This window comes from Leopardus geoffroyi, chromosome B4 (assembly GCF_018350155.1).
Source record: "Leopardus geoffroyi isolate Oge1 chromosome B4, O.geoffroyi_Oge1_pat1.0, whole genome shotgun sequence".
NCBI classification, from domain to species: Eukaryota; Metazoa; Chordata; class Mammalia; order Carnivora; family Felidae; genus Leopardus; species Leopardus geoffroyi.
In genome coordinates, this window is record NC_059341.1 from 122,382,331 (window position 1) to 122,406,613 (window position 24,283).

General features: G+C 37.0%; 1 protein-coding gene across 2 annotated transcripts in view; it reads left to right on the forward strand.

Moving 5' to 3' along the window:
- The window catches only part of UTP20 (UTP20 small subunit processome component), a 107,509-nt gene that overhangs the window by 45,388 nt on the left and 37,838 nt on the right, over positions 1-24,283 (forward strand). For both annotated transcript variants that reach the window (XM_045466176.1, XM_045466175.1), the window contains exons 23-35: positions 2,310-2,400; positions 3,011-3,096; positions 3,657-3,782; positions 5,709-5,875; positions 7,942-8,150; positions 14,491-14,634; positions 15,338-15,417; positions 19,926-20,143; positions 20,651-20,795; positions 22,007-22,094; positions 23,199-23,342; positions 23,542-23,592; positions 23,705-23,857. In XM_045466176.1, the coding sequence (XP_045322132.1) occupies positions 2,310-2,400; positions 3,011-3,096; positions 3,657-3,782; positions 5,709-5,875; positions 7,942-8,150; positions 14,491-14,634; positions 15,338-15,417; positions 19,926-20,143; positions 20,651-20,795; positions 22,007-22,094; positions 23,199-23,342; positions 23,542-23,592; positions 23,705-23,857 (1,702 nt within the window). The remainder of the gene's footprint in view (positions 1-2,309; positions 2,401-3,010; positions 3,097-3,656; positions 3,783-5,708; positions 5,876-7,941; positions 8,151-14,490; positions 14,635-15,337; positions 15,418-19,925; positions 20,144-20,650; positions 20,796-22,006; positions 22,095-23,198; positions 23,343-23,541; positions 23,593-23,704; positions 23,858-24,283) is intronic.

Here is a 24,283-nt window from a genome sequence, read left to right on the forward strand (position 1 = left end):
TACCATATAAATCAGAATGTCTTTTAAGGATAAGGTTCACGTCTTAATTTTTCTGCCCCCTGTAGCCAAACTTAGAATATTGCTAACATACACCAGTTAAAATGTGAGGAGGGACACCTGGGTGGTTAGGTCAGTTAAGCATCTGACTCTTGATTTCAGTTCAAGTCTTGATGTCAGTGTTGTGAGTTCAAGCCCCTCACTGGGCTCCACGCTGGGTGTGGAGCCAACTTAAAAAAAAAAAAAAAAAGGAAAAGAAAATTTGAGTAAATTGGTACTCACATTCCTGTGTCATCTCAATAAATTCATAGTCCTGAGTTTGTAATCCTTCATGGAACATGGTCCTTGCTAGCAAGTATTTATTGAGAACATACAAATTGGTTCCTGTTTTCTTTGGCTCTTTAAGGCCACATGGAGCATAAAAAAATAATACATGTTGGGGGGAAGGAATAGATACTTTCAAAGAAAATTTTAAAAGTTTATTTGTAAAACTGTAAGTAAGGGCTCAGTGATAAGTATATATGGACATTGTATCAGACTTCTCTAGAGAAGCAGACCAACAGAATAAAGGTGTGTGTGTGTGTGTGTGTGTGTGTGTGTGTGTAAAGATTTATTTTAATGAATTGGCTCATATGATTATGGGAGCCAGCAGGTCCAGAATTTGTAGGGCAAGATGGCAAGCTAGAAACTTAGGCAAGATTTGGTGCTGTAGTCTTGAGCACAAAATTCATAGACTGGGATTTCTATGTCACAATTTTATGGCAGAATTCCTTCTCTGAGAAATATCTGTTTTTGCTCTTAAGGCCTCTTTGAATGAGTCCGATCCACATTATTGAGGGTAGTCTCCTTTATTTAAAGCCAACCAATTTTGTCAACATCTACAAAATACTTGCAACACCTAGATTAGTGTTTCATTACATAATTGACTGCTGTAATTTAGACAGGTGGACACATAAGACTAACCATCACAGGTATGGAAGCTAAATGTAAGCACGAGTGCTACCCTTATCCCCATTTCTCCATAATATGTAAAGAGGTCCTAACTTCAAGATTACTTTCTCTGTTAATAGAGTCCCGTAGGACTTTTACAGTTTTGCATTCTTTTGCCCGGGAGCAGAGGAGGAGCACTGTTTACTAAACTCTTAGGAGCAGAGTCCCCACAAGTTTGGTTCAATCCTTGCAGGAAATCCAGGAGGTGGTGTCTTTGCCTGGATGAGGAAACTGAGACTCTGAAACATTAAGTCGCTTTCCCCAAAGTCATCATCACCTGTGCAGCATGGTTTCTATCTCTCTTCACTTCTCCCTGCTTTTAGTCTTGAAATAGGCAGATAAAACCTCTTCAAATCGTAACGTTTGTTCATTCAGGTTTTTTTTTTTTTTTTTTTTTTTAAGCCCTATACAGCTTATAAATTATACACAGAGAGAAAACAGTTTGTTTTCCAAGTACTATTGTAAAGCCTCATTGGGGCACCTGGGTGGGTCAGTCGGTTGAGTGTCCAACTTTGACTCAGGTCATGATCTCACTGTTCCCAAGTTGGAGCCCCACGTCGGGCTCTGTGCTGACAGCTCAGAGCCTGGAGCCTGCTTCAGATTCTGTGTCTCCCTCTCTGTCTCTGCCCCTCCTGCTCTCGTGCTCTGACTCTGTCTCTCTCTCAAACAAACATTAAGAAAAAAAAATTTTTTAAAGCCTCATGAAGCCTATGGATTAGGAAGTTGAGCGAGTCACTGAGCTTTCTTCTCAGCCTCTTTTATTGGATGTAGTGGATGATCTAAGTGGCTTGGAGGCAGTCCCATATCCATATTTAACTTTGGACCACAGAATATTGTTCTTTCTTACTCCTTCTTGGTAACTAAGAGTCATGGTTACCCAAACATGGACCTCTGTTTCCTGACATCAGCGTTCATGTTATATGAAAGTGAGGAAGATTATATTTCACCACCTTCTTGTCTACTGCATCAAAACTAGACAAGGAATCATTTCAGAAATTACCTGTGTTCAACTTTGCAATGTATTGCTGTTTGATTACTTCCCATGTTTGGTTAATTTAAACCATTCGAAGCACATCCTGAATGATTTTCTGGGGGAGAGAGCCTAGATTTCAAAGGAAGGCCTGTGTGAGATTGGGAATTTCTGTAGAATAATTTCCTAAATGCAAATAATTGAAACTTGTTTGTGAGTTAACAGTGAAACCATAGTCAAGGTGTTTGGCATAGTTGCCAGAGAGACTAAAATTGGTGGGCACTATCATCTTAAGAAAATCTCTGTTCTTTAATTCTGTGTTGTCTGTGGTTTTTGTTTTTTGTGTTTTTAGGCAGTTAATTGCTCATTTGCAAGTTTTCTCAAAGTTTTCAAATCCACGAGCCTTATATCTAGAATCCAAATTATATGACCTGTATCTTCAGGTAAGTAAAATAAATTATTGCCACTATAATTCTTTGTGAAATTTTCTCTTGTCATTTACTTTATCAGAATAACTTTTAGGTTTTTAATAATTGTTAATAAATAGGGCCTATGTCTACCTTTCCAGTACAATGTTTTAAAAGTTAATAATTATTTTCTGTATCTTGAGAAACAGTTTTAGACAGTACTGATTTTGTTGGTATTAAAGACATCTTGGGTAACATTGATCAGCTGTATTAACAATGGGTTTGTGCCAAAAGAAGCTAGCTACTTTTCCTTTTACATAAATTGGTTTTACGGAGTGCTGGAATTTCAGTCTGTTAGATTGAGTGAAAGCTGATAGTTGGAATAAGAATCTGTTGCAGTCACAATATATGATCTTCAGTTACAGAAAAGATTGTAGACGAAATTTAATGCCAGAAGCTGAGTAAGCATTGGTTGTCATTCTAGGCCATAAGGGGAAACAAAATTTCCTTTTTTCATTTGGATGTTTCTTAACGGGGGACTTATATGATTTCAGCAGAATTTATCTTCATTCTGCCCATAACTCACATATAACTTCCCATGGTATATGTGACTTCATTAATTTATTCTATAAAATATCATTCTTAGCTGTTGCTACATCAGGATCAAATGGTGCAGAAAATAACCCTGGATTGTATAATGACATATAAGCATCCACATATCCTCCCTTACAGGTAAGTTACTTGAAGCTAAAGAAATGCTGTTTCTTTGGCTGATTTTTATCTTTCTACCTGAGAGCCTTTCTAAAATAATTTTCTGAAGGCCTAGGAAATTTCCCTCTTTTCTACCATAATCATAATGCTATTTTCAAGTAATAAATGAAAACTGAAAGTATATTTGTGTGTTAAGAGTGATTCTTCATCAGTAATAAGGTAGGAAAGAGAATATTAATTGATATGTGTTGCGAAGGTTATATCATGTTGCTTCAGTAACACCAAAATCTTGGTGATTACGCAGGGGATCATAATGATCACTCTCTGTAAGAACTAAGGAAAGCTTTTGTATGAATCTCTTTTAAACAGCTGAGTTATTGACTGTTACTTCCTTATAGTCACTTTAACTTTTAAAATTTGAAAGCCTGTCATTTTGTGAAAATTTTCCTTTGTGGATATCAACCACAATATGGGTATTCTTAATACCTGTTTCAGTTTTTTGGATGACTGTACTATATTGCATTTTTTAAAGGTACCATTGATTATTAAATGATGATTTGTGCTGTATTCTATTTTTAAAGGGAAAACTTACAAAGATTGCTTGAAGACCGAAGCTTTAAGGAAGAGATAGTGCATTTTAGCATTTCTGAAGATAATGCAGTAGTGAAAACAGCCCACCGAGCAGATCTGTTTCCCATTCTGATGAGGTATTTATACTGTTTACAACTGATTTTTTTAAGCTTTTAAGTTGTGAATGGAGTATTATGATTCTTTCCTTTATAATCATATGATTATTCCTTCAGTTATAATTTTTTCAATTATAATGGAATATTTCACTTTTTATTTTATTTTGATTTTTTTTTTAATTGGACCTTTTGGAGAAGTCAAATTGTTATAGAATCTTACTTGAAAATAATTTGTCCCTGGGGCATCTGGGTGGCTCAGTTGCTTAAAAGTCCCAATTCTTGGTCTCGGCTCAGATGGTGATCTAACAGTTTGTGAGTTCAGGCCCTGCGATAGGCTCACACAGTGGTGGTGTGGAGCCTGCTTGGGATTCTCTCTCTCTCTCTCTCTCTCTCTCTCTCTCTCTCTCTCTCTCTCTCAAAGAATAAATAAACATTAAAAAGAAAATTGAAAAAATAGAAAAAATGGAAAGTATCACTTGTTGAAGTTTGGTGTAGTATCAAAGTGCAATATCCACAGTTATCACAAAAGAATTATCTGAAAGTTTACAAAATATGTTTCCTTTCCCCACCTGCATATCTGTTTAAAGTCTGGATTTTCTTCAACTACAATACATTGCAATTGATTGAATGCAGAAACGGATAGGAAACTCCAGTTATCTTCTAATAAGCAAGATAGTAAAGAAATGTGAAAATAAGTAAAAAAACATACCTCTAGACTCACTAAGTTTTGGTGGGGAGAGATTTGGAAAATAAAATTATTTTTTATCAAAAATATTATTGATGGTAACCCATTTTAATTTCTACTATGATAAATATCAACAGATAAAACTCATACAAAAACTCTTTGGGGACCTCAAAAATGTTTAAGAGTATAAAGCACCCCAATCTAATAGGTTTTGCTAGTGATTCTGTCTTGCATTTCTGGGATACTTCTTATTTAGCTTTAATATTGTTTTAATGCATTACTGGATACTGTAATTAGAAATGAGTATTATGAGGCGCCTGGGTGGCTCAGTCGGTTGAGCGTTCGACTTCTGCTCAGGTCATGATATCACAGCTTGTTTGTTTGAGCCCCTCATCAGGCTATGTGCTAACAGCTCAGAGCCTCGAGCCTGGAGCCTGCTTCGGATTCTGTGTCTCTTGCTCTCTCTGCCCCTCCCTCACTTGTGCGTGTGCACATGTGTTCTCTCTCTCTCTCTCTCTCTCTCTCTCTCTCTCTCTCGCTCTCAAAAATAAACACTAAAATTTTTTTTAAAAAGAAATGGGTTTTATGTTTATAAGCAAGAGTGGTATATAATTTTATTTTTGTTCCTAGCCCAACTCAATATCTTAATTACACCACCTTCATAAATGAAAAAGGACTGTTCCTTCTTTCTCTCAGCTATGAAACTTTATAGCATAGCAATTAGTTTTCTTTGACAGTTTAAAAAAATCATCTGAAAAACTGTATAGGTTCCATGTTTACTCATGATTACTGTTCTATTCAGGTTTTCTTAAGTTCCTTTCACTTACTTAGGTGTTTTGGCTTTTCCTTGCCCAGGAAATTCCCCATTTAATTGAAATCTTTCCAGTTTCCTTATTTTACTTAGAGTTGAATTCACTTATTTCCTTTTAATCTATATATTATTGTTTTCATTTTTCCTTGATTAGATATACCTTTGGCTTGCCTATTTTACTGCTTTTTTCTTCGTATAAAGAACTACCTTTTGGCCTTTTATCTTTATTATTTCCTTCCTCCTGCTTCCTTCAGCCTTGTTTTTTGTTGTTGTTCTTCTAAATTTTATATGTTAAATAACTAATTTCTATTTTCATCTTTCCTTATTTTATAATATATCCTTTTAAGTCCGTTGACTTGCTGTTCTTGGCTTTTAGGAAAACAAAATGACTAGAATTATGTTTCAGGATTAATGTGCAAAGAAAATAATGTTCTCTTAATTAACTTTTTAGGATTTTGTATGGCCGAATGAAAAATAAGACTGGGAGTAAAACTCAGGGGAAATCTGCCTCAGGGACCCGCATGTCCATTGTTCTGAGATTCCTTGCTGGGACCAAACCAGAGGAGATCGAGACATTCTTGGACCTGCTATTTGAACCTGTGAAGCACTTCAAGAATGGTAGCTCTCAATTCCCTGCTACTCTGAATGTGTGTTGTCTGCTGTAGATTTCTGATGTCTCAGGCTAAGTCTCCTGTGCTCTTGGACATCTTTCTCATGGGACTGTTCCTCCCAATCTTGATGGTGGATTTTTGGCTGAAATTGAATTCATTTGAAATTTTGATTGAATTAAGCAAAGCTCACACTGATCCTGAGGGTCGTCAGCATCCATGTGTCAGTAAGCCCCTGATTAGAAATGTGTATTTTTCAGGGGGAGCCTGGCTGGCACGGTCGGTGGAGCATGTGACTCTTGATCTCAGGGTTGTAAGTTCAAACCCCACGTTGGGTGTAGAGATTACTTAGAAAAAATAAGATCTTTAAATTAAAGGAAGGAAGGAAGGAAGGAAGGAAGGAAGGAAGTAATGTATTTTGATTGTTGTGCATTTAGGCCATTTGAAAAATGGTACTTACGCATACACAATGAATAGGTTTCTCCTTAGAAACTTAGAGCATGCTGATGAATTAATTTCAGTTGTCTTGGTATTTAGTCATTCACTAAGTCATTCATCTATTGAGTAGTGATTAATTGAATACCTCCTGTACCCTGGACACTTTTCAATAATCTCTGCTCTCAACCTCACCGTCTAAGTGCAGTGAATGTAATAAGTATATAAAAATGAGTTGAAATGCTGTGTGGTCTGTTCTTTGGTATGCAATGTTAGTAATTATTAATAATAATAGCTAACATTATTGAGTGCATACTCCATGCCAGACATTATGGCAGATCCCTTTACATACAACTCAGTTGATCCTTAAAATAACCACATGAGGTATCATTACTTGACTGGTCCCATTTTACAAATGAGGAAACTGAGACTTAGAGAGAGTGTAGTATTTTGCTTATAGCCACTCAGGTAGAAAATGGTAGTTTTGTTTTTGTTTCTGTTTTTTTTTTTTTTTTTTTTTTTTTAAGTTTATTTATTTTGAGAGAGAGCGAGCATCCAAGCTGGGTAGGGGCAGAGAGAGGGAGAGAGAGAGAATCCCAAGCAGGCTCCAAGGTAACAGCACAGAGCCTAGCATTGGGGCTCGATCTCACCAACTGTGGTGCATGACCTAAGCTGAAATCAAGAGTTGGAAGCTCAACCACTGAACCACTCAGGTGCCCCAAAAATAGGAGAGAGAAAGAGAGAGGTAAAGAGAGAGAAAGAAAGAAAGGGAGGGAGGAAGGAAGGAAGGGGGAGGGAGGGAGAAAATGATAGCTCTTTCTGACTGCAGAACTTCTGCTGTAGTCCCATAATTGCTTTGCTTTAGGCAAACATAGATATTTATTTATAGGGTAATGTGTTACATTAAGTTCTGTATTTTTCTATGATAATGGATTCAGCTGTTAAAATGTTTTCATTCAGTATATTGCCCTGCAAAAGAATAGAAAGGCTTTTGTTCAGTGAAACAGCCTCCATTGTAAGAGGGTAGCTATAAATGGTACTCTTACAGGTGTACCATTTAGGTGTATGAATTAGCAAGGCTGTGATTTCATGCCAGTTGGTTTGAAGTATAAAGCTCAAGCGGTAACAATTCAAGTCTTTTAAGTAAATTATGAAATCAATTTTGGTGCCTGTTTATAAAGAATTTTGTTTTATTTATTCACAAAGGACTACAAGAGGAAACATTTGATTCTCGGCATTTAAGAAACTTCTAATTAGTGGGACATTTTCCGTGAAACTGCTCAAATCAACATAGACAGTGGAAGCTGAGAGTGAGGAAAGTGTATGGAAAATTGCAAGGGGGAATGAAGACATTGTAACTCGGGTTTTGAGGAATAGTCTAAGTAGGATGAGAAGTGGGCTTAGAGACTTCGTTCTGGCACAAGTTTCTCTTTTATTCTGAGTTTCCTCATCTATAAAGTGATAATACTAAAATCTGCCATGCCTAGCTCATTGAATATTTGGTAAGAGAATCAGGAGAAAATATGTTAGGAAAGTACATTATCATCTATATGATCATACTGTATCATTGAGGGAAATTGAAATGAAGCTGTAATTGGAGAGTAACTTACATTTCCTTTTACTTGATATCTCTTGCACTAGGAGAATGCCATTCTGCAGTCATTCAGTCAGTAGAAGATTTGGATTTGTCTAAAGTTCTTCCTTTAGGTCGTCAGCATGGTATCTTAAATAGCCTTGAAATAGTATTGAAGAACATTAGTCATCTGATCAGTGCCTACTTACCAAAGATTTTGCAGATACTGTTGTGCATGACAGCAACAGTCTCGCACATCCTTGACCAACGAGAAAAGGTGAGATTCACTGTAGATGTTTTTCTTCCTGGATGAATTATGTGGGTTTGAACTATGTGGGTCCACTTGCAAATGGGATTTTTTTTTTCTGATAAATACAGTGCAGTACTGTAAATGTACCTAATGATCTTCTTAATAACCTTTTCTCTAGCTGACTTTATTATAAAGTAATAATACAGAATTACAAAGTATAATACATATACAAAGTATATGTTAATTGACTATTTATGGTATTGGTAAGGCTTTCAATCAACAGTAAGCTATTAGTAAAGTTTTGGGGAGTTACACATAGACTTGTGACTGCGCAAGGGATCAACACCCCTAACCCTTGCATTATTCAAGGGTCAGCTGTATGTCACTTGTATATTTTAAAAAGAGGTTTAAAAACAGAGTGTGAATTAGTTCTATATACATCTGAAAAACTAAAGTCAGGGATAGTTGAGCTGATGTTTCTCACAGTTTAATTTCAAGAGCCTAGAGGTATAGGACATCTTCCAACTCTCATTTGTCCAGAGTAGTTGGAGAATGAACAGAATACTGTTAGCATCATCCTTGTTATTTTGAGGTAAGAATTGCTGAGAGGTCTTTTATAAGTAAATGCTTGCCTACTAGGAGTATTTTGAATAAAGATCAGCAGCAAGACAGGCAGCTAGCTCAATTCCAGAGGCTTCACAAGGCAGTAAATATTTTCTGAATTGTATTAAAGACAATATATTTATGTTCTGTTGAAACAAGTATACGGGCATAAGTATACTCTCTGGGAAGTCGAGAGAAACCTATGTCTTTATGGACTGAAGGCTTCTTAGAGAAAATGAGACTTGAAGTGCAGATCTAGATTCCCATTTCTGTTGATTCTCCGTTAATGGTAAACAGGCACAGTTTTAACTGGGTTAAAAATCTGTTTCATTCATTTGATTTATGGATATGCATGGTGAACTGTCTCTCAGATATGGTCATGATCACTGAAAATTGACAACCAAAATTTGACGCTGTTTTTTGGGCTATGTGTGGATACAAATCTGCTTTAGTAATGAAATTCTCGATTGCCGAGCTCCAGGGATTTAGAACACACCTTATATTTTGTTAGGCATCATTTTGTTTTCTTTACTCTTTCATTCATTCCTTCCACAAATATTAATTGAGCCCCTTTTGGGTGACAGGCACCGTTCTGAGCACTGGAGATGGAACAGTGAACAAAGCAAACAAAACTTCCTGTCCATTCATTTATTCAGTAAATACTTATTTCACACCTACCTGCTATCTATCAGACATCATTCTAGGTGGGGAATGAGACAGGTAAGGACTCAGTGTCATGGGGAGAAAGAGAATAAATAAATAATTAGAATAATGTCGGTTGGTGGGGAGTCCCCAGAGGGAAATAAATGAGACCCTCTGCAGATCTGTGAGTCATTCTCTGTGGAGCTCTCTCCTCCCCAATACTCTGCCTGCAAATTCTTGCTGCCGTGCCTGGGCTCTGCCTTCTCACACTAAATCCTGGAACTCCAAGCAGGAAACCGGGGAATGTGTAGGACTCACTTCCTCTGTTGCCCCCCTCTCCCAGGGCTTACTGTCCTTTACTGCCTGCTGTCTAGTATCTGAAAAATCATCATTTCATATGTTCATATGAATGTTTCATATGTTCAGTTTTTTAGTTGCTTGAGAAGGAAGGCCAAATCTAGTCCTTGTTGATCCTTCTTGAACAGATGCAGAAAAACTGCAAGCAGGCAGAGAATAGACCTCCGACTAACACAAGGTTAGGAGCAGCTCAAGTTCCCAATAGCCAGGGCAGAAAGCTCATAATACCCGAGGCACCAGGAAGAGTCCTAGGTAGGGCTTTGCCTCGGTGTTGGAACTAGATTAACTCTGGAATAAAGGCTGCCCTGGCAACACCTACCAAAGCTCACAAAGATCCAACTTCCCAAGTACATTAACTGCTTCTGAGAATAAAATGCAAAAGTTTTCAAATGATTTAAATGAAAATAAAATTCACAGTGTCTGACATCCAGTCAAGTCTTACTGGGCATGCCAAGAAGTAAGAAAATTTTATTCATAATAAGGAAAAAAACAGTCAATAGAAGCAGCACGAGCAATGGTATAGATGATAGAAATAGCCAAAAACTTAAAATAGCTGTTAGAAAGGAATACACTCCATATATTCACAAAAGTAGAGGAAAACATGAGCATGTTGAGGGACATGAAGATGTGAAAATTTTTAAATAAAATGAGGGGATGTGATAGGAAGTGACAAACAGGGAGTGGATGGTGCTGCTTTTATTAAGGTGGTCAGTGTCTTCTCTAAGGAGGTGATATTTGAACTCGTGTCTCCCCAGCTGTGGGAAGAACATTTCAGGCAGATAAAATGACCGGTAGTCCCTGAGGTAGAACAGCCTTGGCACATTCTAAGAGACACAAGGGTAAGATGGCTAAAGCACAGGAGCGACAGGACTCGTGTAAGGTAACATTGAGAGCTAGGTAGGGCCTCTTGGGCTGTGAGCTGGATTTACTCCTAACTGTATTGGGAAACCTCGAAGAGGTTTGAAGCCAGGGAGTGATGAGGTCTGTTTGATGTTTTTAAAATCTCACTTTGATTGCTTTGTGGAAAAGAGGCTGGCGGGGTGGGGAGCAACAGTGAAAGCTGAAAAGAGGTCTTGGAAAAATTCTTTCTCTGTGTTATTTGAGAGCATCAGAGCCATATGAAGACTTCTGTGTGAATTTTCATTTGTGCCTTACAGTGAGTGATAGTGACTTTGTCTACACATGGATATATTAAATCGTGAAAGGTTAGAGGTTTTATAAACTCTGTATAAGTTGTCTGACTTCTTGGTTAACTTAGAAGCAGTTATTCAGTAATGCAGCCTTACTCTTGAGTCAACAGTTAGTAACTCCAAAGACCAATTATGCAATTTCATAGATCATTAGTTAGTGAGGTGCTAAGCTTTTTGACCGTTTGGAGCTTTTTTTTAAGGTTCTTGGACAAGTTCAAAGAATTCCTTGAAGTGCTGTAATGAATTATTACACAGTAATACTGCTTAAGTGAGTTAAACTTCTACATTCGTGTATTTGAACTAAGTTACACATTTATTTATTTTTATTTTTAATTTTATTTGTGTGTATCTTTTAGCTCCTTTAAAACATTGACTGACACTGAAGTATATATCATGAGGGTTGTTGTGGTTTGATTTATTTTGGAATATTTGAACAATACAGTAACTTTTAAATGTACATGAACTCAGTCATATTGACTGTTCCTCTCGGAACAAAAGTCTACAATTGCTCGCTTTTAGGGCTTTTCTCAAGTTTACTAAATTATTGAGTAAATTGGGAAGCTGACACTGTAGAAACCAAGTGAGTGGAATGTGTAGATCCTACCCGATGTGGAGGGTGCCTGGTAGGAAGAGGGAAAAGGTGGGGGTGTCTGATTTGACATCATATTTGCTAAGGTTAGTTTCTTATTTTCTCCAGGGGATCATGATACCATATTGTTTCAAATGTAGGTAATAGTTTTTATCTTTTAGCAAACATGATAGACCTCATATTGAAAATATTGCCTGCAGAACTGAAGCAAAGCAGAATGACCTGTAACTGTATCACCTTGTGCTTGCCTGTTATTTCCTGTCGTTGTAATTTGTATAAAGAGATAATTAGCCACAAGTAGATGGTAGAAACCTGGGGGGTATATGAAATATGATGATTCCTCCAATTTGCATGGTGAAGCAATGACGTTGTTGCTCCCATTCACTTGAATTTAAAATGTGTTGTTTTAGATTCAAATACTTTTTTTTTTTTTTTTTCAACGTTTATTTATTTTTGGGACAGAGAGAGACAGAGCATGAACGGGGGAGGGGCAGAGAGAGAGGGAGACACAGAATCGGAAACAGGCTCCAGGCTCTGAGCCACCAGCCCAGAGCCTGACGCGGGGCTCGAACTCATGGACCGCGAGATCGTGACCTGGCTGAAGTCGGACGCTTAACCGACTGCGCCACCCAGGCGCCCCTCAAATACTTCTTTTGATCAGAGTATCCAATTTTCATCACAAGTAACCCCCCCCCCATTACTTTTCTTCATAATATCATGGCCATAAATCTTGATGAAATTCATTATATTAGGGTATTATGTTGTCTTCACAAATTTCAGAGTGGTTTTCCTCACACCAGTCAGAGTTGCTAAAATGAGCAAATCAGGAAACTAGACACTGGCGAGGATGTGGAGAAACGGGAACCCTCTTGCACTGTTGGTGGGAATGCAAACTGGTGCAGCCACTCTGGAAAACAGTGTGGGGGTTCCTCAAAAAATTAAAAATAGATCTACCCTATGACCCAGCAATATCACTGCTAGGAATTTACCCAAGGGATACAGGAGTGCTGATGCATAGGGGCATTTGTACCCAATGTTTATAGCAGCGCTTTCAACCGTAGCCAAATTATGGAAAGAGCCTAAATGTCCATCAATTGAGAATGGATAAAGAGGATGTGGTTTATACATACAATGGAATACTACTTGGCAATGAGAAAGAATGAAATCATGCCATTTGCAGCAACGTGGATGGAACTGGAACGTATTATGCTAAGTGAAATAAGTCAGCCAGAGAAAGACAGGTATCATATGTTTTCACTCATATGTAGATCTTGAGAAACTTAACAGAAGACCATGGAGGAAGGGAAGGGGAAAAAAGTAGTTACAGAGAGGGAGGGAAGCAAACCATAAGAGACTCTTAAATACAGAGAACAAACTGAGGGTTGATGGAAGGTTGGGGAGAGGGGAAAATGAGTGATGGGCATTGAGGAGGGCACTTGTTGGGATGAGCACTGGGTGTTGTATGTAAGCCCATTTGACAGTAAATTATATTAAAATTTTTTTTCAGGGTGGTTTTTAGATTTCGACATAGATAATAAAGGTCCCTTGTAAAAATAAGTTGCCACTATATATCCATTGCTCACAGTATGTTAATGAAATGGAAAAACAATTAGGGGTTGCACCTTACCCCGTTTGTTTGATTTTTAATAACATTCCGTGCTTGGGAGAAAACTTTCTAGGCTTTTATCTCTCTGCCTGGCCTAAACCTCTTCATCCTTTAAGATCCACTAGAAATTCTGCCTCTCACATGAAGCATTTATTTCCCTTTTCAAATTTGTAATTCCTCCCCTATTGGCTGTCTTCAGCGTTTTCAGTCTGTCACATAATTTAATATGTTTTCCTTTAGTGAGATTTTAAGCTGAGGTCAGAACTATGGCTGTCATGCCATTGGACTCATTGGTGGGGTCTCAATAAATTATTCTACTCTGAGCCTGAACAAACTGGCCACATAATTGTGATTTTGTAACTCATCAGGAAGGAGATGCCGCTAGGAGTAGCAGTATCTGTTATGAAAGAAGTTTGCTCTTAATTCCAACATCCACCCACTCTAGCCTCTGTGCCTCTAAAGACAAATTTTGATTTTTTTCCCATATTTTTCTTTGAACTGTATATTTTCAGATCATCCCATGCCTCAATTTAATCACCTTATTCTCTTATACTGTATGAAGTATTCCACTATATAGACCATACATTCTTTAGTTCCCTAGACTAATTTTTTAATAAGAATAATTGAAAACTCCTAGTTTCAGAAAAAGTAAAAAGAAAATAAGTTATGAAAACAAAAAAAGAAAGTGACTTTCATTTGAAACAAAGATTTGTTTTTCCCCCCTAATCTAAGACATTGTGACGGCAAAAAAACTTTTGTTTAGAATGTTCTGTTCATAGGAAGAAATCAGGATTTTATTTGAGACAGTTACTGGGATAAAGAAATAAAACAAGGCAGGACACAAAACAGCTGTTCCATTTGTGATTTTTTTTTTCCCCTTAAGGACACTTTAACGTGATTTTACTAGGCAGTGATAATGGAGCACACCTCACCATTTGACTTTAAGTCTCTGTTTACCCATCTTGTTCAATGAAAAAAGCAATATGATATACTCAGTTGACATTTCCATGTGAATCAGAGCCACAGTCAATAGACTTACTAACAGGATTTCCAGTTTGATTCGTAGCCATCTGAGCAAGAGTGCTTCCCTGAGGAATCAAGGATAAAAAGGAAATACTTTTTTTTTTTAATTTTTTTAATGTTTATTTATTTTTGAGAAAGAGAGATTACGAGTGGGAGAGGGACAGAGAGACGGAGACACGGAATCTGAAGCAGGCTCCAGACTTTGAGATGTCAGCACAGAGCCCGATGCAGGGCTCGAACTCATGAACCAGGAGATCATGACCTGAGCCAAAGTCGGACGCTTAATCAACTGAGTCACACAGGTGCCCTGAAATACGTTTGTTTTTTTTTTTTTAAGAGAAGATCTTTCTTTTACAGATACAGCTCAGGTTTATTAACCCGCTGAAAAATTTAAGACGTCTTGGAATCAAAATGGTAACTGACATCTTTTTGGATTGGGAGTCTTACCAATTCAGAACAGAAGAAATTGATGCTGTATTTCATGGTGCGGTTTGGCCCCAGGTAAACATGAGTATTACATTCTGCCTGGATATCTTCTGCTTCTTCCCTTGTTTTTACTTTAACCAGCTTAGTCTACACCCAGACATGAATGCCTTTCCTGGTCTTTTACACGAAGTCTTCCTTTGTTACTGGAGCTTCAGAACACTTTTCTTTGCCTCCACTGCCACCTAAAGCTCAAGAGCTGGTTTCTTAATCCCATGACATTTATACTTAAGGTTAATTTGAATATGACGTATCTCTCAAGCAAATGGAATATAACCGTTGTATCACCTCAGTGATGTGCCTTTGGATTTTGACAAATACAAAAGAAAATGCACAAGTATTTTTGTTACACATTTCCTTGTTTGTAACCACTTTGTGACGATACCTGGTATAACTGTAACTAAAAAGACTATAGAGGAGACTTGATTTTAGGAAAGATTTCTAGCTGCTTGAGCTTTGTTATTTCTACCCAAATGAAACCTAAAGGACGTCATTCCTTTCAAGTGTCTAGCCCTTCCTTGCACTGCCTTTGCCATCTTCCCTGTGTAGATATTTTGGATTCCTTTGTTTTTTTTCTTTCATCTGTCCTTTAAATGTTAATCTCTGTCCCTTGGCTCTTTATCCTTGGGTGTGGTTTCTGTACTTGTTCTGCTTTTTAGTTATTTTTGTCCACAATTCTGTATGTGATTTTATTTTGTATTCTGTTCATTTTGCGTCCTAGATCGGAAGGCTTGGATCTGAGAGTCCGTATTCTCCCACTCCTCTGCTGAAACTAATTAGTATCTGGAGCAGAAATGCAAGGTATGACCCTTCCTCCCTGCCTTTAAAAAGGACAGTGTTTTAGACCAATCTAGTCAAAATGAGTCAAGGGAATTAATATTATTATTTATGGTCTTTCCATACAATGAAATACAACAGGTGTGGTTAAAGAGAATAAGGTGGCTAAATTTCAAAATACATAGTTTAAAGAAAAATACAAGTTGCTGAACAATATAATCCAAGAAAAATAGCTGTGTATGTGTATATATATAAAACGAAGTAGAAAATGTCTAGAAGGAGAGGTGCCTGGGTGGCTCCACCAGTTAAGCGTCAGACTCTTGATTTTGGCTCGGGTTATGATCTCATGCTTTGTGGGATTAGGCCCTGTGTCCAGCTGTATGCTTACTGCTCAGGCCCTGCTTGGGATTCTCTCTCTCTCCCTCTCTCTGCCCCTCCCCTGCTCACTGCTCTGTGTGTGTCTCTCTCTCAAAAATAAATAAAAACTTGAAAGAAAGAAGGAAAGGAAAGAAAGAAACAGAAAGGAAGGAAGGAAGAAAAAGGAAGGAAGAGGAAGGAAGAGGAAGGAAGGGAGAAAGAAAGAGGAAGGAAGAAAGGAAGGGAGGAAGGAAGGAAGAAAAAGAAAAGAAAGAAAAAGAAAATGTCTAGAAGGATACATGGGAAACTGTTAATGTTATTGTAGCATGCGGAGGTTTTGGTGCCCGGGAGCAGGCAAGAGATACTTTTTATGATATATCTTTGGAGTGTTCATTTGTAATTTTTAACAAAGGGGAATAACAAAGGTAAAATAACATTTGCAAAGGTAAAATAACATTTTGCAATTTAAGTTGTAGAGCATAATTATAGCAAAAGTTATGCATTTTTGCTAGTTTTACAGTTCCATTAAAACTTAGAAATTAAAAGTATTGGAATCAATAGGGATGTTCTTCTGGTGTGTTGTAATTGTTTCAGTAGTTTGATTTGGCCTGGGAAAGGGAAAAACAGAATGTGAAACATGGCAGATACAGGTTTCTCCAGCTATCTGAAAGTAGAGCATTTCTATGAAACCTTTCTTAAGCCAAAATGGCATAAAGCAAAGAAGTGATTACTATTTATTTACACGGAAAACATTTGTAGCATTCCTAGATCCAAAAAATAACCTCTCATAGGCTTCTCTGATACCTTAGGTCACATCTTGCTGAGGGATGCACAGAATAAATCAAGACAAAGCACAGATGTTCACAGACGCAGTTCACAGCTCTGGCACCTTGATGCTGAGATGCTGAGTGTGGTTGCCAGGGAAGAAGCCTGGCAGGGCCACTCTCACTGCTCAGGGTGCGTGCTGCCTCCATAATGACTTACTGCACAACAAATGGTGAAAGCTATTTTCGCGTTTCGCCTTTTTTCATAAAAGCCAAGTGGCATAACATGAACTTTTGAAAAGCCAGGGATATCTGTAGTTATACCAGCATATAAACCTGGCTACTTTTTGCATGTTTGCTTAAAAATAAAAGCCGATTTGTAATTTGCATTCTTTGTCTTTTTCCCAGTTCCTACTTAAAATCAAAAATATTTCATAGGCTTTTTACATTTTCTAGATGTCCTCTGTTCTTTATAGAACTACATCTAAGTATACATAACAGCCCTCCCGATCATAAGTCAACATTGTTTTGAGGACATCATGAGCCATTTACAGGACCTTCATCTACAGATGCTTGTGTCACAGACCAAATGCATATTTCCTGAGGAGTGTAGAAACCTATGTTGTTTATCTCAGTGATAGAAATAGACTTGAGTTTGCCCTGATCTGTTTTGAATAATGAAAGGTAGAATTAAAAAAAAAATCATTATTGATTGTGTGATATTAGAATCTTGGCAACAGTTTTTACAAAATTGGTATCCTACTATATAACTAGCTTTTGATTTTATCTTTTTTCATGTACCATGATATCGGGAACTTTTCCCCATGTTATTAAATAGTCATCAAAAACAAACCAAAGACCTTGACACTGTCTTCCTCAGGAAAACCTGTTTAAAATATTTTACTGGTAGTAAAGGCTCTTTTCATTTATTTCCCAGTTTGAGAAAACAGTTTCATGTCTTGTCTTATAACTGGGCGTGTATAAGCAGCCTTTCATAGGCATACTTGAGAAATGTCTTATAGTTGTGTAATTTTTATGCAAATGAACCGTGAAGGACTTTTCATCTAAGACTTGGTGATGGTGACCGCCTTTTATATTAGTTGGGTCCTTTCTTAAGGTATAGATCCACATCACTGGATGCCACTTCATCCTGTGTTCTGCAGTTTCTCCCACTGTGGGTTGGAGAAAAATAGAAGTCACTGAGTAACATGGCTTTTTTTGTATGTAATACTTAACCTGAAAGAAGTCTTTAGAAGGACTGACTTCCCTTGAAATCTCCCTGGCAATAGATACGCATTTGTTGCTGTGTGTGGAAGAATTAAAAAATGAGTATTTCTGGGGCGCCTGGGTGGCTCAGTCAGTTGAGTATCCGACTTCAGCTCAGGTGATGATCTCACAGCTTGTGAGTTCAAGCCCCGTGTCAGGCTCTGTGCTGACAGCTCTGAGCCTGGAGCCTGCTTCGGATTCTGTGCCTCCCTTTCTCTCTCCCCAACACACTCGCATTCTGTCTCTGTCTGTCTCAAAAATAAATAAACATTTAAAAAAAAAAAATTTTTTTTTAGTATTTCAGAACCAGCTGATAGAAATGTTACTTTTCAGTTAAAAATTATTTCAAAGTGTGGTTACAGTTTACATAGTGTCAGTTAGACATTTAAGCAGGTTTTCATCTGCAGAGAAGTCCAGCATTTTATTTTGCTTTGTGTTTGGACAGATGCAGGTAGAGCTGAACTATAGCCGGTATCTTTAAGCTTACAATTAAGGTTAAATTGTCTCAGAAATTAAGTGAACTCGAAACAACAGAAACTTACTCATTAACTAGAGAGGTCATATAAGCCCAACCATATTCCTGAGGGTGAAGAGAGATGCTAGAAATAATTAAGCCAAAACAACCAAAATAAACTGGGACTGTCCCTGGCCACCCTCGCTAATAGCTGCTCTGGTTCTGACCACCATGAACCCCACGTGACTCCATCTCTTCCTCCTCTGAGCTTTCCTCTCCTGGGCCTGTGATCACATGCTGCCTTTTTTTACCCTCCTCTCTTAATAGCTGACCTACTTAAAGCTCCCTGAGGGTAGAGAACATGTCACATTATTATTGTTACTACCCCTCATGATCCATGGTTCGTCAATACTCATTACATATTGAAAGAGTGGCTGAAATTTCTGACAGAGTCCTATTCTTAAGCATGGAGCATGCCCAGTACACTGTTACATTGCCGTTCAAGAAACGCAGTTTGGTCATTTACAAGTTGCTTTGGATTTGAATGGGTTCTTGCGAAGACCTTGCCAGCAATTGAAAGCAGTTTTTTCACCTTTTGTGCTTAAAAAAAAATGTTAAGACATCATAGAGTAGTGGTCAAGAGAACAGTCTCCAAAACCACACAGACCTAGCTTCAGATCCTAGCACGACTGTGTGTTCTTTGACAGAGTTGGCCTCTCTGAGCCACAGTGTCACCACCTGTAGGATGGAAATAATAACAGTACCTACCTCGTGGATAATAGAGGTGATAATGTGTAAAGTATCCTGCTTGGTGCCTGCACATACCATGCCTAGTATCTGTTAGACAAAGTTGTATGGATACAGCCTCTTAGAGCCTTTCTTCAGTTTGTTAGTACTAAGTACATTAAAAGTGCTTGAGCTCTTCTTCCAATGATGATTAATTGGTAAAACCAAACTGTCTGCATATTTTTGGTTTTACCTTCCTGCTGATTGTTAGGACTACGTAACCCTGATGTAAAACAATTTCTGGTTTGCCATTGGTTGGAAAGCCTTTGTGTTCTCTACCCTTGTTGGTGTGTTTCCTCTAGGTGGGATGCTCTTATCCTTTGTGCGAGGTTTCATAATTGGGGATGGATTCATCCACCTCCACCCGAAAATGATCCTAATCTCTAAATGTTGCATATCCCGATACAGGAAATTCTTGTTTGGTCTGTACTCTTAATTTCCATGCTGTAGTATGTTGGTTTTTATGTTTTATAAACATTCACACTCTACAAGGCTTTTAATTGAAAAATAGTTTGTCTTCAATACATTTCTTGTAGAAAAGGCTTAGACTTTGGAGTTAGACTGTGGTTCAGATCTCAGCTCTACACCACTAAGCACAGTGGCTTTAGACAAGTCTCAGGGGGTTTTTTTTGTTTGTTTTTGTTTTTTACCTGTAATGTGGGGACCGTGTTAGAGATGTTATGAGGATTAAACGAGAGATGTAGATAAATTGTCTAATGTAATGTTGGTGAGGTGCCTACCATTACCCATCATATTATAGATTTTAAAATAATTTCCCTTTTGAGTAATCTTACTAATGTTCCTTCACATATGTATTTAAACTCAATATGAAAATTCATATAGAACATGTTTTCATAAATACACATTGAGAAATAAGATGACTGTTTCAATGTTTCTCCTTGCAGGTATTTCCCTTTACTGGCTAAACAGAAACCTGGGCACCCTGAGTGTGATATCCTGACCAACGTCTTTGCAATTTTGTCAGCGAAGAATCTCTCTGAAGCCACAGCCTCTATTGTGATGGATATAGCTGATGACCTTCTTAACCTTCCAGATTTTGAACCCACAGAAACACTTTCGAGCTTGCCGGTGACTGGATGCGAATACACCGAAAGGACAGATGGTACGTGTGCTGTACAAAGCAAAGCTAGCATTTGTGCCCTCACAAAGGAAAAAGTCCATACAATTTGGCTCTTTTGATTACTTACATTATTAAAAGAGTTTCTTTTCTGTAGAAATTAATACCAACTTACATAAACTGAATTTTCTTTGCAGTCATAGCAATTCAGATTATTTATGCTCCAGAAAGCTCAACTGCCCACCAGGAAATTATCAAATGACTTCCACTGTCCTGTTTCTGAATTCTTCCTATCATATTGTACGAACAGTTCTTTTACTACTTCCCAAAATGGGTTAATTAGATAAAGCCTCAGGGGTCTCTTATATAAACTTAAATTTAGCTAATGATACAGCTATTATGACTAAGAAGAAAGTTATTTCATCTTTAAATTTGAAATTTATTAAATGTTTATGATAATTGAGTGGTTTCCTTGTCTGTCATTATGAAGATAGTGTACGATTATCCTTTAAGAGAATAATTTATTAAAATCAAAACATCACTTTTTTTCAGAGTCTATCACAATGGGAGGAAGATTAATTCTACCTCATGTACCTGCAATTCTCCAATATCTCAGCAAAACCACAATAAGTGCAGAAAAGGTGAAAAAGAAAAAGAACAGAGCACAAGTCAGTAAGGAACTTGGCATTCTGTCAAAGTAAGTGATATATATACATCTTTAAAAGGTAACATTACTCTCCGTGGTTTTAATTTCTGCTAAATTATGTCCAGTTTTTCAATTATTTAAATGTGATAATAAGCTGAAAAGGTTTTCAGTATTTTAAATGTTCTCCATTTTTAAGTTAATGTGGAACTCTTTTTCTTTTCTGGAATATTTATTAAAAAACTTTTATGTAAAGCATCTGCCTTCATTTTATTATAAGAAAACAGTCTTCAAAATTCTAAAGTAGACTAATAGATTTGCTTGTTTAGCCTTTGCATATTTTGTTCAACTAGAATTTTGAAAAAAAGAATTTTGAGTTACATGAGATCACATACTTTTTTTTTTTAGTTTAATTGATAAAAATAATTAAAAGAGCAGGCTGTGGTTGCTTTGTTTGTTTTCTGAGGGTCAAGAAGATCTTGCAAGGATTTTTAAAGATTCTTTTTGTCAGTAGACCTAATAATATGTAATTGTGATTTCTATAGCAAGGTTAGTAAACCAGAGCACAAAAAATGTTTCTATTTTAAGCTCTAAATTGTTCCAGGCCTTAGCTGTGAAAAGTTTATTTTTTCTGTTAACCTCAGCAACAGCAAAAAATGATATATTAGAGAATCGTTGAGGAACTTCTTTGAAATGTTTTATTTATACTGTTGTACTTCTAAGTTTTGCAGAATGGGAAACCACACAAAATACACTCATTGAATTTTATCACAGGCTGTGTGGTGGTGAAAAGGTGAAGAGAGATCAGGCACCAGAAAGACCCGGGTTTGAAAGCCCTGCTCTACCATTTCTTAGCGATGTGACACCAGTTTCTCTGAGTCTCCCATTTTCTTTGGGCAAAATGGAGCTAAAAATAATTCCTACATTGAAGGCTATTTTGGGAATTAAAGTGAAAATTGTACAGAAAGCCTTCTACAAGTCTTGGCACTTAGAATGTTATTTCTTTGTAAAATAAGAAATTACTGATTGTCAGATCATGATATCATTTATACAATCAGATGCTACAAGAGAAATAGAATAGTAGCAAGGTGCCTGAAGTTGGAGAGAAGTGAGCACTGTTAAATAAGTCACCTGAACTTTTTATAGATGAACACATAAAAGCCACCTGTGTCTGTCACGTTTTTCTACAAAAAGTTGAGCTTCTTAGAGAAGTACTCTCAAATTGTTGATCTTCCTTATATATCCATTTTTTCCCCCATCTCTAGGATCAGCAAGTTCATAAAAGACAAAGAACAAAGTTCTCTGCTCATTACACTTCTCCTCCCTTTCCTCCACCGTGGCAATATTGCTCAGGTACAGATTCATAGGATTTTATTTTGTCTCTGAAGCAACACTTTATTATTAGATTTATTTGTGAGCAGTAATTTCCTTGGTTAGATTCTGTGATGTATTTGTGAAGAGACTTTATATAGAAATACAAAAATAAAAATAGAGGAGAAAAATTGGGATGGAAGTAGGAATGAGGGTGCACAAGAAGGTGGAAAACGCCATCATCAGTCATAACAGAAAAAGTGTTATTAATCCCTTCATTTTCCTTTCTTTGGCTTCTAATCCATTTCAAGGCTTTTTTTTTTTTCCCTGACTTTGACCAGTAATGAATCTGGAACCCAAAAAGTACATCGTATAATCTTTTTTTTTTTTTTTTAATTTTTTTTTTTTTTTTTTTAGTGTTTATTTCTGAGACAGAGACAGAGCATGAGTGAGGGAGGGGCAGAGAGAGAGGGAGAGAGAGAATCAGAAGCAGGCTCCAGGCTCCGAGCTGTCAACACAGAGCCCGACGTGGGGCTTGAACTCACAAACCATGATATCATGACCTGAGCCGAAGTTGGTCACTCAACCAAGCCACCCAGGCGCCCCAGTATATCGTATAATCTTAAATATAGATCACAGTTGCAGGACTGAATGAAAAGTCAGACTATAATAATATTAGGCATAGCTAGGAATTTTCTGGTATGATTTTCAAACCTTAGTTCAATCCCAAGTTAAAGAGTCTTCCCATGCTCAAACTCAGGTATGAGGCCGAAGCCATTACACTGAACATCTTTTACCGCATAGTAATTCAGTGTGGAAAACCACAGATCTGTAGACAACCAGAAATGTGTATTTTTTTTCAGCAAGCTCATTTTTCTTGGCTCTTTTTGGACTTAGTAGAGGAAATTCTGTCCCAAAGCCATATGTGTTTTCTATTAGAATTAAGGAAGAAACCGTTCATGGACATTGTTGTGGATTTTATGTTAAGTTAAAATGCTAAGAACTTTTAAAAGACTGTGAAATAACTTTTCCAATTACTACTTTTGCTTCTTATTCATAATTGTATGTTTTCTGGACTGAAATGTATTAAAGCCAAGTTGATCAGTTTTATAAATTACCGAAATGTGATTTCTCTTTCTTCTTAAGGATACAGAGGTTGATATTTTGGTGACAGTACAAAACCTTTTAAAACATTGTCTGGAGCCTACAAGCTTCCTCAAGCCTCTAGCAAAACTCTTCTCAGTTATTAAGAATAAATTGTCAAGACAGTTGCTTTGTAAGGTTTTCCAGGTCTGTAATACTAATTTTTACCCTAAACCACCCACCCCTTTTTAAAAAGATAACTATGACATGTAACACATATTAACAGCTTTCTTGGTGCCAGTATGATGTTTCATATAAATTTGAGTGGAAGGAGGGAGTTAAAAGGAGGAGGGCAGGAAAATTAAGATTTTATTCAGTAATAACACACTTTTTTCATTCCATTTAGACTCTTTCTGATTTTGAGAGTGGATTAAAATACATTACTGATGTTGTCAAGGTAAGAGAGAAAGTCTTCTCTTTTGCTTCAAAAGTATTATCATTTTTGTTTATTTAAGGTTTATGTACTTTCACCTATGTTTTCAACGTTTCAATGTTTTCATTTCTTGTAGCTTAACGCCTTTGATCAAAGACATCTTGATAGTATCAACTTTGATGTTCGCTTCTCAGCATTCCAGACAATCACCTCTTGTATTAAAGAGATGCAAACTGTGGATGTTAACTACTTAATTCTAGTCATGCATAATTGTTTCTATAATCTGGAGGTAGGTTTTTATAGCAAAAGTTTATGAATTGGTTTTCATTGTTTTGATAATACAACTGCATGACCAAATTCCTTAATTTGTGTTTTGAGCAGGACAAAGACTTTTGTGTAAAATTTCTTTTAGTTGCACAATATTTTGCAATATGGTGAAGACCATATTATTATTCTCATGATTTAAAAGATAAGTACTTTGAATAAAATAATATATGTGGAAACACTTTGAAAAATCCAAAAGCTGTGTATTAGAATAGGGAAATTCATAAAGACAGAAAGTAACTTAGTGGCTAATTTACGAAGGGCTTCCGAGGGAGGGAGGAATGGGAACGGAGAGGGAGGACTTCAGATTGGCACAGGGTTTATTTTGAGAGTAATAAAAATGTTCTGAAGTTAGATAGTGGTGATGGTTGAAACAACCTTGTGAATATAT